This window comes from Halichoeres trimaculatus, unplaced genomic scaffold (assembly GCF_033239565.1).
Source record: "Halichoeres trimaculatus isolate MK-OKI-2021-1 unplaced genomic scaffold, fHalTri1.1 fHalTri1_scaffold_13, whole genome shotgun sequence".
NCBI lineage: Eukaryota > Metazoa > Chordata > Actinopteri > Labriformes > Labridae > Halichoeres > Halichoeres trimaculatus.
The window spans coordinates 4,021,346-4,038,202 of NW_027437191.1; the positions used below are offsets into that span (position 1 = coordinate 4,021,346).

Genomic DNA, 16,857 nt, shown 5'->3' on the forward strand with positions numbered 1-16,857 from the left:
TTGTTCCTCATGTAAGCAAACAAAATGAAGGTATCAATTAGTCAGAGTCTCTGTTTCATGTCCGTCTCTTTGTTGTGTGCAGGAAAGCCGGTGATGATTGTCATCGAGTACATGGAGAACGGCTCATTAGACGCTTTCCTCAGGGTGAGTATCACCTTCCAAATTACAGGAGCTCAAAGCAGCATCCCTGCAAACTTTTTCCTGTGCATTTTCTGGAAAGCGTCCCAGACAGCAGGTAGTCTGCAGCAGGATCTGTGCATCGCATAAATATCATAAATCTCTGTGCCGGAGCTGCTGCAGTGCTGTGACCTACATTCCCCTCCTGGTCAGTGAAGATGGCTGACCTGCCTGTGTTTTCTCTGTGCCGCGCAGAAACACGACGGCCAGTTCACCGTCATCCAGCTGGTGGGCATGCTGCGGGGCATCGCGGCGGGGATGAGGTATCTCTCCGATATGGGATACGTCCACCGAGATCTGGCTGCTCGCAACATCCTTGTCAACAGCAATCTCGTATGTAAAGTGTCTGACTTCGGCCTGTCAAGGGTGATCGACGACGATCCTGAGGCTGTCTACACAACAACTGTGAGTCAATTAAAGCTCTTTCCCTCCCTCCCTCCACCCAGAGCCCTGTCTGAATTCTCTAATCAAGTCTCAGCCGGTGCATGAAAAATAGAGCAGGAGCACCGGTGCACGCCCAAGTAGTCTGCTCCGTTTTAACATGCAAAACAAGCTTTATCTGAGAACAAGTCCCTGACAAGACATCCTTTAGGAAGAGGTTTAAAGCTGCAGCTGGTTCTAAATCACAAATCCTTCATAGATCAGGAACAGGTTCAACTTTGGGTCTGCTAGCTTTGGACGTATCATCTGTTATCATGTGTAGAGCATAAAATGTCTTCAGTATTTCATTACATTCCACATGTCTGAACACGCAGACCAGCTGATCAGTCAATTCATTATTAACTGTAGAGTTAAACTTAATTTTTGCATAGCCAATGGGATCCCCTATGTGCTTTTAACTACTCAGAAACACATCTCTACAAACATATATTTACAAACAAGATTCCAATACCACTAAAATCAAAGCTGTCCCCTTCAGGAGGCATCGTTTTGTGTTAAAACAATAAATATTTATTCTTATTTTAGGTTGCCAGGTTAGGAAGGATCTGCGATTTTATTGCTCTCTCCATGCTGTAATTTTTAACTTTATAACTATTATATTACATTATATTATATTATATTATATTATATTATATTATATTATATTATATTATATTATATTATATTATATTATATTATATTTTATTTTATTATATTTCATTATATTATATTATATTATATTATATTATATTATATTATATTTTATTATATTTCATTTTATTTATTTATTTTTTATTTTATTTTATTATTTTATTTATTTATTTATTTGCTTATTTATTTTTTATTTACACTCAATTGACTTAGGCAATTATGTGTTGAGGCCAAGGATTTGTTGAAACTTTGGGAAATTTAGCATTTTTTTTTTTTTTTTTTTTTTTTTCTTTTTTGTTGTTGTTGTTTTTTGTTTGTTTTCAAAGCATCAGCCAGTCAAATTAGGTGACATATAACATTCAGTTACTGAGTCTTTTTAATAACATCAGGTACTTTTGTCATCTGCCATGTTATGTGCAGAAAAGATAAAATACAAGAAGCTTTTATTTTGGTAGAAAGCATAATCATGCACTGTGCTGACCTGTCTGGATGTGTCAGAACCTCAGAGGTTCCAAAGATAAAAAAAAAAAAAAAAAAAAAAAAAAAACATGGTGGATACAAATAAATAAAGTGTATCCTTTTTGCAGACCATGAAGTAATTTTTGCACATCTGTGTAAAGATAAGACACAAACTGCTGAAGATTTATGACCTTAAAAATAAACGTATTTTTCTTTTCACCTCTTCCCAGAAAGTAACAACAAACTGAAATCTTCAATCCCTGAACATTAATGTTTAGTTATATAAATATATTTCCCAACAACCCACAGTTGTTCATATGAACGGAAGTATTAATGCTTAATGCAGCAGGGATAAGTCCTAAAACTTGAGAGCTGGTTTGTCTGAATAAACATAAATGGAGAGAAACACGTGCAGGGCAGGATTCACGAAACTTTATTTGTGCAGACACATAATCCAGTTTTCAGCATTTCAAGTTTCATGAATAAATCAGCAGGACTGAGTCATATCTGGAACAACAGATCTATTTTGAGGAGCTATGTCCCAAACAATATAAAAATAAAACTACAAATGTGTCAATAAATCAGAATAAAGTCACTTACAGCAGTGTGTTTGTGAACCTGTTGAAGAGTTGTTGTTTTTTTCATTGTGTGTGTGTTTGTGTTTTTTGACTCTCTGTCGAACTCTGTGTTTTAGGGGAAGATGCAGGATGTTATGAATTTGATCTTTGCTCCAGCCACTGACCTGCGTTTTACTGAACAGGGTGGCAAAATACCCGTCAGATGGACCGCGCCAGAAGCCATACAGTATCGTAAATTCACCTCAGCCAGCGACGTGTGGAGCTACGGCATCGTCATGTGGGAGGTCATGTCGTACGGGGAGCGGCCGTACTGGGACATGTCCAATCAAGATGTGAGTTACCACCTCCGTTCTTTACGGGTAGATAGTCAGTCAGGATCAGGGATGTGGGACGTTTTAAGCTGTGACTGTGTGGAGTGGGTATCAGAGCATCTGAACTCTGCTCTGCATTTTTTGGGTCGGTAAAGATGGTAATTTATCAACTAAAGTTCAAAGAAGTTATGAGCAATTTTACAGTTTTGTGACCTTTATTCATAAGTAAGTAAACCATTAATCACTTAAAGCTCTCACACTGTGACCTCCACACTGCTTTTTCATGACCGCTGCCTAAACTGGTGCATTCATTCTGAGGCTTTTATATTTACCCTGGATTCATCCCTCATTATCTCTGATGAAGTCATCTCTGTGAAACCAAGAAAATGACACAAATCTCAGTTTGTGCTTCTTCAAAGCTTCCTGCAGGACTCTCCTGGGAGCAGTCAGTGGGAGGAGTAACCTTGGGCTTAATTAGTTCAAGAAGTCTCGCTGTATCCGTGTACTTTGAATACATTTGAAGGAGACAGAGTCCTGGAATGGGACAGGCATTGAAATGAAGCCCTGAGAACATGGATCTGAGGCTGGTATTAATATAAACACCAGGAGTGGAAAACAGCGGTCATGCTGGATGCTTCGGCTTCAGATGTCTTTAAAAGTTTATAATGACTTATGCTAATGGAAACTATTGTGAGTAGCAGTGTTGAACCAATTACACAGCCAGCAAATCATGCATATTTAGCAGTTTGCATTGCTCTCAGTTTGTCGTACAAGTCAAGGATGTAATAACTTAGATATGCCTTGGTTTTAAAGGAGCAGTACAGCTATTTCACACGTCAGCATTACTTTAAATCTATCAGGTGAAAAAGAGAAGTATCATATGTGGCTCTGTGTCGCTTTTTTGAGAGATTAACCCTTTGTTTACATTTCATCAGGCTGATATAAACTTAGATTACTACAGAGCTGCTGTAGATAATACTTAGTAGCATGGCCTGTGGTATAAATTCAAAGTAGCCGTCTTGTCTTTAAATTGGAAAAGAAAGCAAAGGAAAGTACATTCAACAATCCTGTTAAAGAATTTCCTTTCATACAGGATGCTCAAAAACAAAAGGAGATTTCTTAGCAACAAAGCAGGAAGCATCTCTTTATTCAGTGGTACTCCAGGGTTCTTTAGTTTCTTTAGTTTGGCCATGTTGAGTCAAACTCAAGAGCAGAAGCCTGAAAATCTTTTTTTCTTTTCTTGTATTATTATTATTATGAAACTAAACTCAAAATCCCAAAACTCATACAACAGAAACAAAACCCAATACTCTAGAAAAACTTTCATAGAAAACCAAGAAGTGTGAGGAAGCACTGAAAGATAGGGAGAGACGCAACAGGATGGACCAAACTCAAGAGACATAAGATGCGTTTTCACCAAGCAGTCCGAGTCGGTTCAGTACGATTTGGGAGGGTGTGGTACAGTTAAGCCTGATCCCGTTTGCGTTTTCACAGCAAACTGTGCCCTTTCGTGGTGGGTGGCGTGTAAGCCGGATGCTGGAAGCTGCAACCGTTAAACAATAGTGTGACACCGTAGTAGCTTACCCCGCTAATAAATCCAACGAAGAAGAAAACTTGACACAGTAAACAAAGAGCATAGATGGAAGACATGCAGCATTTCGTCCTCTCTGTGATTTTCATGTAACTCTCTGTTACAAAGTGCAATCAAGCTTCGTTTCAGAGCAGTCTGTGTGCCGCCAGGAGAAATGCTGTCGGGGTAAGTGACGATTCTTTCGACCAATCAACGGTCTGCAGTGTGTTGCTCCACCTTCCGAGAGCGGATCGGTTCAGTCTGGCACCCATACGAAAGGGTCCCAAAAAAGTAGGTCGGCTCGTCTTGGTTTTCAGGGATCTGTCCCGGGATGAGTCAGTGGAAATGCCGCAAAAAGCACGCCGTACCGAGACAAACTGAAACGGTCTGCTTGGTGGAAACGCAGCTATAGAGACTGTAGTAAAGTACTAGTTCAGGGTCTGCAGCCCATGAGGGCCGCAGCCTTTGGAGGATCCGGCAAGGATGATGGCCATCAGGTTTCCCGGTGGGCCGCTGCCTCAGTGGGCCGGTACGGCCATCTGCCCCCCCAACAGAGGTTTTCAGTCCCAGTCCGCCACTGGGATCCAGCCTTCACAGCCTGCATTGACCCTATGAGCTGAACTGATTTTAAGACCGTCTGGTCTATGGAGAATTTCCTGTATGTCTCTCTCATCATCACGCAGCGCCGCCCTCACCTGTCAGGCTTACGTGAGTAATGTCAGATAAATTTGGAATGGCTAGCTTCTTAAACACAAGTAAACCAAAAGCTTACATTAAAAAACTGGATGGGCTTTTTTTTACTATTACTGTTTGTACTATTTTACTTTATATTTTATTCATTTTTATTGATATAGAGTATAGAACCACAATCTTTCATAAGACAGAGTTAAGCAAAACCATACATTTTTAATTTTTGAACAAGTGCTAGGGAGGTTGTTAGATCAAATCCAAAACTTGTATAGATTGTGAGCTGTTAAAGTTTAACTGCCTCTGTTTTTTCAAAGTACTGAATCAATTGCTTTGTTTTAATTACTTGTAAAAAACAAATCAAATATGTTTTTTTCCAGAGAATTGACATTTATGAACATAGAACTTTGCCATAATAATAAGATTTATGAATAAAGTGTTTTCTCTCCTCTGTAAGTTACTTAAAAGGAACCCAACCAACACGTTTTTCCACAATATAATGAAATCTTCATCAATCGTTTCAGAAATAAAATCACAGTTGTTGCCAGAAATCCTCTAAACTGGATAAAACAGGAGTTCGGACATGTCCTTCATCTTTAGCGTTCACACCCAATGAATCTTGGAATATATGAGGCTAAGGCCATGTCCACACATTTTTTGTTTTTTATTATTTGTTTATTTGACAGGGATGATACATGCCACATTGCCACAATGGGAAAATGTGAACATATATAAGATGTCTAGCTTCAGCTAAGTCCTTTAAGTCCTTTAATAGCCAGGTATTTGGAAAACTGCATATATTTTTATACGTTTAGGCCTGTCATCCACACAAAACCGCAGCTTTATGTCACTAAAAACAGTGTTTTTTGAGAACTCTGGCCAAAGTGAAGATTTTGGAAAACTCCAGTTTCATGGTTTGGTGTGGACGCCGGTAAACAGTTTTCAGTTCCCCAACGTCACAGCTGAATGACGGGGGCTCATTCTGATTGGCTGGTATGGGTTTTATGTCAGGAAAACACTGCCTATTATTGGTTTGGCGTGCTTGGAGCCGCACTCACTGGCAGATTTACCCACTGAGTGTGGACGAAAGTATTTTTCAAAACCAACGAGGGGGGATACTCATTTTTGAAAATACCCAGCTACATGTGGACATGGCCTAAGAAAGATTCACCCAATCCATCCTTAACAGGGGAGCAATCAAACACAGGTGTGAAACAAGACACAGGTGAAACACATGAGGGTCAGTCACACAGAAAGGAAACACAAGGAGAACCAAACCAAACACAGGAAGCAACAAAGTGATCATGACACACAAGAATAACTGAGATTAACTCAGAAAGCACAAAATAAGAAACACAAATAACCACAAAGAAACTCAAGATACACAAGAAAAGCTAAATAAGTGGAAATTAGTGTAAGTAAAATAAAGTCAGCTACAGATTCTTTCAACATGAGACCCTGAGTCCTCTGCCCCCCTTGAGAACCCCATGTCCTGTTGCCAGGATAAGAATCTGCAGAGTCTGAGACTGAACCTTGTTTTGTTTCAGAGCCTCTGACGGATCTTCTTGATTCATGAAGGCGACGGTAGTTTTTTTGCAGCGTTCATTTTTCCCGACCATTAAACTGTGAGTGCTGACTAGTGACTTGGCCCACACTTCTCGTCTTCAAAGAACACATCTAGCCGCACTTCTTTTCACAAATGTCACAAATTGCTAAAATGATTGACTCTCCTGCAGCTCTCTGAGTGCTGTTGCCTGCTTTCTCTGCCAGCTCCCACTGAGAGAGTCCAACCGTGCCAGACCACTTGAAGCCGTTCCTTATTGTCGGACCCTTGACACATTTTGATTGATGGTAGGAGGCGGGCGAGCTCTGGCCTCTGGATTCCTATATGGCGCCCGATGTTTAGCATCCACAGCGTCAGAGCTGAACCTGATTAAGATTCTCCAGCGTCCTCAGGCAGAGGCCGGCTGATTGAACAATCCGCTGTTAGAAATGCTAAACAAGTTGTCTGGGTATTACAGCAGTGTATGAGGCGTTTTGACGCTCTGCTACTTGACAGACATCAATGTCAGAAATTTTGCGCTTTGTCAAGATGTCAGCAAACATCCTCTGGGGATGGAGGGAGAACATTATCTGCATTTTTCCCAAAGGTTTCATTGTTTTGACACCTTCTCCCTCCATGACTCAGTCTTGTCTGAGCGGTCCTGACAGGAATAGCTGATGAACGAACGCAGCTTCGTATGCAAACAGTAAAGGAAGAGGAACCAACGTGTCCTCTGCTCCCACTGTTCTCACAGCGTTGACTTTTAATGAACTCAGGACTGAACTGTGAGCATGGTGTGGAGTGACGAGAGATTAAGTTTAACAGGTCTTTTTGGATTATTTATCAGGGCAGTGTAAATGTAGCTCTTTTCTGGACACACCAACAGTATAGGACGTAAATATAACAACTCATGACCATCTGACAGTTTGACTTTCCCAAACTTTTACGCTGAAGCTGAAGTTAAGATGCTCTCCTGTTATCTAAACTTTTCAATAGCCATATAATTTTTCATATTAAAGTTCAAGTCTTTAAAACCAGCAATAGTAAATAAAAACACAGTGCTGGAGACAGGCGACCCCCTGCTGTGTGGGTCAAAAAAAAGCCTTGTTAGAGCTCGAAACTAACAACGACCTTAAATGTAATGCAAAAAAAATGTAACAAAGCCTGAAATTTGATAACTGGTTGATCATGTAACAAAAGGACTGATCTCAAAATTTAATTAAAAAAAAATGTAATAAAAGCCAAAATGTATTAAGTTATCTCATTTTTTGGTCCATTATATATTTTTTTAAATTACATATCAGGCTGAGCACTTTTGGGTTTTATTACTTTTTTAAAAAAAATCCATTTCAGGTCCTTGTTATGTTTTGGGCTTTTACTAGCCTAAAATACTTAATCTAGGTGATGGGACTACCTATAGTCAGTTTGTTACCTCGGGTAGAAAAAAGATCAAATTTTGTATGTTTGCATGGTTCTATAAATAACAAAAACAACAACCTCTAATTTCTTAATATTTTTTCAACTATGGATGAGATTTGATTTCTCTAAATATTTTTTAACAGAAAGATATTTTGGAAGGCATTCCACGACCCTGTGTCAGTGATTTACGACCCTCATTGGGTCCTGACTCCCACTTTAGGAACCACTGTTTTTTTTTTAGACCAGTTCTATTTTGGTGCACAACACTAAGGACTGGGTGGCATTAGACCTGATATGCTAGTCATGGTTCTGTGTCTCTATCATAGACTGTGTATAGAGTGGACAGCGTGGCTCCACCATTTATCACTCTACGGTTTTGAAGCCAAAATACCGCCGTCTCAGGCGCCACCATTGTAGCAGTTTGGAGCCAGATTCTGCGTAGAGAAGATGATGAGGGATTCTGGGAGGATCTAAGTGGAGCTGGGTGACAAAAATAATATATATTTTTTTTCTTTCAAGATTCTAATCACTTCCTGACTCTACCTCCCGACATATTTTACAATCCCCATAAAAATACACGAGAACGGAAGCTGTCAATCACCGTTAACCATTAGCTAAAGCCTCGTTTTTAAGCTTGTATAGCTAATAGAAATGAAACTTTCAGAAAAAAGAGGACTTGAATACAAGACAGCCAAATAATATCTTCAAATCACCACAACAATTGTACGTGAGAAACATTTCTACCAAGTGTAATGATATTTTAGAGTTTGACCTGCAACCTTTACCAACAAGGAAACAATAGAATCTCAATCATGTCCCAACTATACCCCGGTCATATTTAAATAACGATCAGCCCCTAATCCAAAAAAAAAAAAAAAAAAATCTTCATGGTACGCCACTGGTCTCTATGACCTTTGGTTCCAAAGATACAATAATTTACAAAGAAAAAAACAAACAGTGATGATGTCATCTGTCCATCACAGGTAGTTGAAGGTGAGATTGTTAGAAAGCCTATTCATGAGTTATTGGGGGTAGGACTTGGTTCTTCAAGTCTTTAAAACCTTCCATTGATTGCACAGTGGGGATTGGAGGATTTCAGTGATCCCGCATTGATCCCTTTGGCTTGTGGCCTTCATCAGGGTCCGAGTTAAACATACTCTGGACCACATTTAGGCCGAAGGAGTTTAAAAAAGAAAGTAAAAGAAGTCATCCAATCATGTCCACCCATTAAGGTTGCTGTACAGGTGGGTTGGGCATGTTGACATGTGTCTTCAGGCCCAGGTAAGGTGTCCAATGAGGTGGTGTGACGTCCATAAATTGTGTTTCACCTGTGCAGTGAGGGATCAGGGTGTTTGATGTTAGTCTGCTTTGAAAACTCGCTCCAAAGTCACGACCTGTGTAAAGGTTGTACCAGGATCCTCCTCCGGGGGTTCAGCCAATACAGAAACTACCTAAATGAGAGGACGTCTGATGCTTCATGCTGCCAGCAAACACTGAAATAATACAGCACAAGCCACAAGAAAATCAACATAGACAGGATGTGACACTTCAGGAGGTTTGATGCTGGTATTACAGCGTACGTTGTGCTTATTTAGTTTTTTTTGAAAGCCAAACTCATGATTTGTGGCACCTCAATCTTCCTCGAAGTGTAGCTGAGTGTGATTACACACAGCAGCCGCTCTGAACTAAATAAATGATCAGTGCTTATTACGAAAACCTAACAAAAAACAACAAAATGGTCTCAACAATGAATACGTTTCCATGTGAATGCAGTCAGTGCTTCGGTCTGAGTCACATGTCCACACATAAAGATCTCCTCTTCAGCTCGACCTTCATTTTCACTTATCCTGTCGTAGCACATTCTTTAACTCCCTCTCTAGAAATGTGAAGTCTTTTAAGAACAGAGATGAGTATGAAAATAAAGTGAGTCAGTTTTCTAAAGCGCTGGTTCAAAGCCTCGCCGCAGCGCTCGGCGCTCACTGACAGCAGGTGATGACACAGATCAAACACAACAAAAACACTCTGAGTCTTTAGAATCCGTTAATGAGGGATGATTTGAGTGATGTGCCTGATGTGAATCACCTACAAACATTTTTAATGTGAGAGATGATGATTTGATTGCTGACTGTGATGTTTTCATGTGTTTTGATTGGTCCAGGTCATAAAGGCGATAGAGGAGGGCTACCGTCTTCCAGCACCCATGGACTGTCCTCCAGGTCTTCATCAGCTCATGCTGGACTGCTGGCAGAAAGACCGGGCCGAGCGGCCCAAATTCGATCAAATCGTTGGCATCCTCGATAAGATGATCCGCAACCCCAACACTTTGAAAACCCCAGTGGGAACGTGTACAAGGTGAGGAGATAAAGCATCCGAAGAGTGGTTCTGAAACACAGCTTCATGCAATAAAGAATTTGGACTTTTATCTGAGCCCATTAGAGGATGATCCAAAGTGTCCACTGGATGATTCAGCCTCTGTAGTTCACAGATGAGAGATAAATCCCCGGGGATCGATACCCCAAAGCAGCTTCCATGGCTTTATGGTCAATGGCAGGGCTTTTAAATCAATCTCTGTAATGAGTTCCTGGTACTTTAAAGTGCAGAGGGAACTCCAGCGCTCACTCTGACGTTTGTCAGATGAATTCCATTTGCAGGCAGGACATACTTCCCTGAGGTGAGACCGAGCCTCTGAGGTTAGAGCTGCTTAAAAAGCACTCCATCATATGGAGCCTGCATGAGGCGGATGCATCCAGATTCTAAAGATATTGACAAAAATATTTTCCAGAAGCAGAAAGCTGACATGCTGCATCTGTTTGTGAAATTCTTATTGATTGAAGCCTCCAATCAGCCACTTTTTACCCCCGCTCGCAATTTAGCGCGCCACTGGAAGCCTTTGGTACGGGCTTTGTCTCGTCCCTGCTTGATTGTGTTTTCAGCTGAATGTTTCCTTTTCACATAAGACATAAACATCTTTCTGTGCTCATCCCGCAGACCAATTAGTCCGCTGTTAGATCAGAGCACACCAGACTTCACCGCTTTCCGCTCAGTAGGAGAGTGGCTGGAAGCCATCAAGATGGAGCGATACAGAGACAACTTCACAGCAGCTGGCTACAGTTCCCTGGAATCTGTGGCCAGGATGTCAATCGAGTAAGTAGATATCAAGTGGTTCAGCTTCAGTGGAGAACATTAATAGCAGCCACTCTCAGGCTGCGATCTCAAACACACTTTTCCATCTTCTGAGGTCTGAGAACACAAGATATTAACAGAAACTGGTGGTACGTTGTGATCATTAAAGCTACAACGCTCCTCTGATGCACATGTAAAGCCCTGTTTCCACCAAACGGTTCAGTTTGGTTTGTCTCAGGGCACTTAATTCCAAGCATTTTGTAGTGTTGATATTGACTAATCCTGGGACAGGTTGCCAAATTATCATCCCACTTTTCTGCACCTTTCTGTTTGGGTGCCAGATGTATCAATACGACCCAAAGAGGGTGGAGCTAGAAACGCTGCAGTCTGCTGATTGGTTGAAAGGATTGTCACTTCCTGTGTGACAGTGGCTGCTGTTTCTCTTGGCGGCACACAGCCTGATACAAAGCTTGTCCCACTGCTATGCTGGCACGCTATCACGTACATTACGCGTGGTGCATAGTTGGGTTGTGAAAATGCAAACAGGATCAGGTTTTACTATTCCAACCTGCACCGAACTGTGCTGATCCATACCTGACCCAGGACTAGTCAATAAAAACACAACAAAATGCATGCCTTACCGTGCAAACCAAACTAAATGGCTTGGTGGAAACGAGGCTTTACTGCAAGTATCTCTAGTCTTAACCAAACCCCAGAGTTGCACTTAAAGAGAGCCTAGATTTGATTATCTGCGGATGCACTGGTTACAAATCTCACAAGATTAGACTAGTCTGAAGCTCTGTGGTCAGCTGGGACATCCATTGTAAAATATGTGAAGGGTTTGAGAGCTTTCACCAAAAGACGTGTCAAAAACAATGTTTTCTTAGCGCCTCTTGACTAAACGTTCCTGTTTGCAGCGTTCTGAACCGGTATGAACTCTTTACTGTTTATTACAGTCTTACCAGCTGACAGCAGCAGAATATGAACACCAGCCCAGACTGTGGTTTGCCCTAAAGTTGCTGCTCAGAACTTCCAATGACCAAAAGATGTCAACATGTGTCTGCACATTCCCATAAAAAGGCTCAAGGATTCCGATTATGTTTCCAAACAGAGAGAAAAAAGCATAAACTTTAGTCCAGATCATCTCAGGCTGATGATATAAGAGAGTTCAAGTTTTCTTTCACCTGCTTCATTTCTTTTTATAAGGTTTGTGTTCTTGGTAAATTAAAGGTTCAGAAAGTTCAGTGATAACTGCCGTGCACTGATTCAGGGGGTGTGTAATCGCTGCAACCTTTACCAACAATTGCTGCAGACAATAGCACCTGAGTGAAGTACATGCTTTAAGATTAAAGAGCAGTTCTTTCCTCAGCCCTGACAGTGCTGAGAGGACAACACCTTTTCACACTGCAAATCATCTGCACTGACCAAGATTTAAGTCTTTACATTAAGTTACAATTGACTTGTTTTTTAACCTTTTTTTAAAAAGTATTTTTGACTGGTTTTTATCTCAGAATTTACGATTTCATCTTAAATTGAGCCTGAAAATGTCTTTTTTTTTGTCTTAATTAGACAGGGGATCTTAAAATTCAGTTAAAACAAAGTTGAAATGAGCTAAATGGGATCTGTCACTAAATGTCTGAGGTAAAATAAAACTTGTGTGCTTGATTTAAGATAAACATAAAATACATCTGCTGAAACACATTTAAACCAGTGAATGGCTCAGATACATGAAATATATATATATATATATATATATATATATTTATATATTTGGTGAAGACACAACAAAATAACTCCTGATTCAGTTACACATCTTGATGCCCCCCTCCCCCCCAAAAATAATTATATATATATATATATATATATATATATATATATATATATATATACACACACACAATTTTTTTGTCAGAGCATGCCTTTGAAAAAGAAAAAAAAAAAATCAATAACTTCAATAACTTGATCATAAATCTGTAACCTAAGGATGAGCAGGCATTAACACTTTATCTGACAGAAAGTCTTGATTTAGGCCTTGTCCACACACAGCTGGGTATCTAGGAAACCACTTATAGTTTTACATCTCTAAAAACTATGTTTTCTGAAAACTTAAGCCTAAGTGATTTTTTTAAAAGTACGGTTTTGGTTCTCAACCGTCACAGCTGAATGACGGCACTTCATTCTGATTGGCTGACACAGGTTTTAGGTCTGAAAAACACAGCAAAGTATGGGTTTTCTTGGACATGTGAATAGAAGTATTTAAACAAAACAAACAAACAAAAAAAAGTTTTTATTTTTATTTTTTTCATTTGTTTGTTTTGAAAATACCTGGCCATATGTGTACAAGTCCTAAAATCACAAAGTTCAGTCTGTCAGTCCAAACAAGATGCAGCCTCCCCCAGCCTGAGGGAAGGTGAGGTTATTCTCTGATTATCATTCAAACGACATTTTTCCCATCCTTCAGAGATTTTTTAAAAATTGAGAATTTTACAGGAGGGAATTTAGTTTTTAACTAATCCAGAATCCTTGTTTTCATGTAAAATATTTTTACATTTACATACTTTTTTCATGATTTTATGAGGTAAAACATGTGACCAATGCAATCACTTGAATAAAGAATAGATGAAAACTGAATGTTCAGTGAATAAGGACAGGTTTTAACTACAAGGACATATTCGAGGCTATGGCACACTGGTCATAACCAAACAGTCTGAAGGTTGGGGGTTTGATCACACGCCAAAGTGGTCCAACTTACTTCTGTATTTATTCAACAGACTGTGTGTGTGAATGAGTCGGGGGCCTTAGAGGTCAATGTGAAAAAAGATGTGCTAAAATCAGAAAACCAGTCCTTGACTTTAATATGAGATTATTTCAAGACGAGCCAACTTCTATCAAAAAAACATACCTCTCCAATACTGAGTTGACTAAATTAATGGTGTTTTTTCTTGTCACTGTGCTTTAATTGCTTACATTAAGAATACAAATAGAAAGAAATTAGACAATTTTGCTTGTTTTTAGTATATTTCACTCATTATTTTGTCTTCAGGAAATTTGTTTTCAAGTATTTTAAGAACAGGCATTTACTTCTTGTTTTAAAAGTCTAATTTTATGTCTTATCTTTCTGAATAGACAGACAATTGGAATAGTTTTGAGACATATTCTCATCTAAATCAGTGTTTTTAACCAGTATCAGGCTCTCTTTTTTGCAGTTCAGAGAGCAAGCGCAGCTGTTGCATCCTTCTCTCCACATCCACCAGAGTTCATTGACAAAAACAATCGTTTCACCTCCAAAAAAAGATTTTTTGTCTTTGAAAGCTGCTGTGATGACTTTGTTTTTCCCTCGACCTAGGTGTTTTGAATGATTCTGATCCTGCACGGTGGTTTTGTTACACCATGAAAAGACACCAGCGTCATGGTCTGCAGGGTTAAATTACTGTTTTTGTCAGTGGAGTCTGGCGCTTTGAAGAGAGCGATGCAACTGCTGTTTGTGGTTCGAAAAAGCATCTTAGCCTTTAACAAAGAGCTCTACCTCTGGAGGGATCCTGCTGATTCATAAAAAGATCCATAACCAGCCCAGCTGTGTTTATCTGTCTTTTTGGAGCCTGGTACTCCCACTAATGAAAAACCTGAGGCTGTAAATCTCACTTGTTGTCTCTTTGTTGGTCCGGTGCATTGATTGATGTGTTGTCCTGTCCTCCAGGGACGTGATGAGCCTGGGGATCACGCTGGTGGGCCATCAGAAAAAGATCATGAGCAGCATACAGACTATGAGAGCACAGATGCTGCATCTCCACGGCACGGGCGTCCAAGTGTGACAGACTGCAACAAGTCGCAGCGGATGGAGCAAAGACGAGATGCAGAACTTCCCCGGAGCAGTGCCGGGGAACGTCACCGGGATAATTGTCAAAGATAACGGACATCTGTCGTGTCTGGAGTGAAATCATTCCTTTGTTCCTCAGTGACAGACTGTGGTCCTCCTCTGCAAAGGGCACTAAAGAGAGGAAAAGGGCAAAAACAAACTGCAACAAAAAGAAACTACCTGGACGGGAACGCTTCCTTTTTGGTTTCTTTCTTCTGAGAAGCGCTTACGAACTCTTCCACATATCAACAGGCGCGTAAGAGCGAAGTCTGATGCTGACATTTCTTTGATGGTTTCAGTGCACACCACGGCTTTTGGATTTCCTCTGAAAGACAGAGAAATCCTCTCTGTGGTTTCACTTCTTTCTTTATTTTCTAATTTCTTAGTTTGTGTGTGTGCCACAGTGACACGGCGTGGTGATGTTTCTCTCTCTTCTACGTGGACTTGACTACAGGGTAAACTCTTTATCCAAACACAGAGAGACTTTGAGGAGCTGATTCCAAGGTACTTTTTTTGGTGACAACACATGCTGGACTGTTTGCAGTGACTTGTGTTTTCCTTCATGTGCTGTTGAAGTGAAATGGTAACCTCACATGCTTTTTTTCCCTGCAGCCTAAAGAGTGGGTTTTCATTTTTGTATTAATGAATCGTCTGTGGAGTGCAACACTGAGAAGACGCAGGAGTGCAAACTGTTCTTCGAATCACCAGACTTTTCTATAAGAGTAGCAATATCCTTTGTCTCGTGTTCACTACAGGAAAGTGGAATGTTGCAGCGCTGTTGAAAGATTGTATTGAATTCGAAGCTACCGCTAATTGTTTTGCCATCATTTTGCCTGAAATGTTGCACTCTGTGTATGTTCTAGTGCATTTTTCAGCTGCAAATCCAGTTTCTGAGGGTGGATCTGAGAAAAGTTTAGACGTTATACTGCCTTAAAATGTGTTAGATAAAGTGTTGCCGCTATTTTAGGCACTTCAACGGCAACGCTGCGTGCGGTTTATTTAACGGGTGGACTAGCTCCCTATTTTCTCTTGTAGTGTGATGTCTTTTTATCTGGAACTTGAAATGGTGTGATCCGATGCACACACGGACACGGTTAATGCCACGAGTGACACCGTCAGCGAAACCAGAGGTGGACTTATCAGAGCAATAATTACCAGGTAGAAATGGGCCTCACCTGAGGTTTTTAAAGGTGCTAGGTTCTTCGGCCTGTCTGTGCTGTACTGGGACAAAGACTTTGGAATGATTCAGTCGCCGCCGGAGGAGGAAAGCGAAAGGAAACGTACCTCTTCGACCTACAAACGGTTTGGAAAGTGCTGAGAAAACTGCCGTGTAAAGTCATCAAATGAAATAATCATGTCGTGTTTTGCCGCCGTGACGTGCGAAATGTCTGACGGAGATGTTGAATCGAGCGGCTGCAGAGATGAAAAGAGGTGCCGTTTGTAACGCTACAAAGGCGCCATTTAGCCATGCGGACATCATCTCCCGACATTCATACGCCGCCCAGAAATCAAAGAGCCCCCTTCAGGGTTCGGGTCTGAAATCGCAGGACCAAACGACAGAGCTGGGAGTCAGACGTGCTGTTAAACCTTAGCGTCCCGGCTTTGCAGTCAGCCGCGCGGCCCGCCTTGTTTATTCATGCGACTCCCCCACCGCTCATCCCTCACAGGCGTAGATGTGACTGAACATGCATTAAAGTGTCTCTTAAGATTGCTCTGCTTTTCCTCCGTGCAGCTTTTGTACGGAAGGCTGAGATGAGTGGGGCTTTGCAGACGATGCGCTAAAAGCCAATCAACCTATTCTGTGCCATCTGTCCCCACCTTAAATACAAAAGAGTAAAAAAATCACAGCTAACTTTCCACGCCGTGGAGGTGTTTTCTAAGAATGTGCAGCTGAAAAGTAAAGAGGACGGCTGAATCTTTCTCTGCTGCTGGTGATAATCTTTATCATGCAAGTCATTTCAACTTCTCATCTGAGATGCACAAAAACATAACCTCCTACATCAGTTCAAACATGAACTGTGTTTTTTCTCTTCCAATCGGGCTCTCCAGGATAAATCCAGACA

At 40.7% G+C, this 16,857-nt stretch overlaps 1 protein-coding gene across 7 annotated transcripts in view; it reads left to right on the plus strand.

Annotated features, from left to right (window-relative positions):
* The window catches only part of epha7 (eph receptor A7), a 152,094-nt gene extending 135,469 nt beyond the window's left edge, over window positions 1–16,625 (plus strand). For 4 of the 7 annotated variants that reach the window (XM_074685702.1, XM_074685703.1, XM_074685705.1 and 1 more), the window contains exons 12-17: window positions 83–144; window positions 373–582; window positions 2,402–2,617; window positions 9,974–10,167; window positions 10,804–10,959; window positions 14,636–16,625. In XM_074685702.1, the coding sequence (XP_074541803.1) occupies window positions 83–144; window positions 373–582; window positions 2,402–2,617; window positions 9,974–10,167; window positions 10,804–10,959; window positions 14,636–14,750 (953 nt within the window). In that variant the 3' untranslated portion in view covers window positions 14,751–16,625. The remainder of the gene's footprint in view (window positions 1–82; window positions 145–372; window positions 583–2,401; window positions 2,618–9,973; window positions 10,168–10,803; window positions 10,960–14,635) is intronic. The other 3 variants (XM_074685707.1, XM_074685708.1, XM_074685709.1) reach the window with 1 other exon arrangement.
* Window positions 16,626–16,857: the final 232 nt, after the last annotated feature.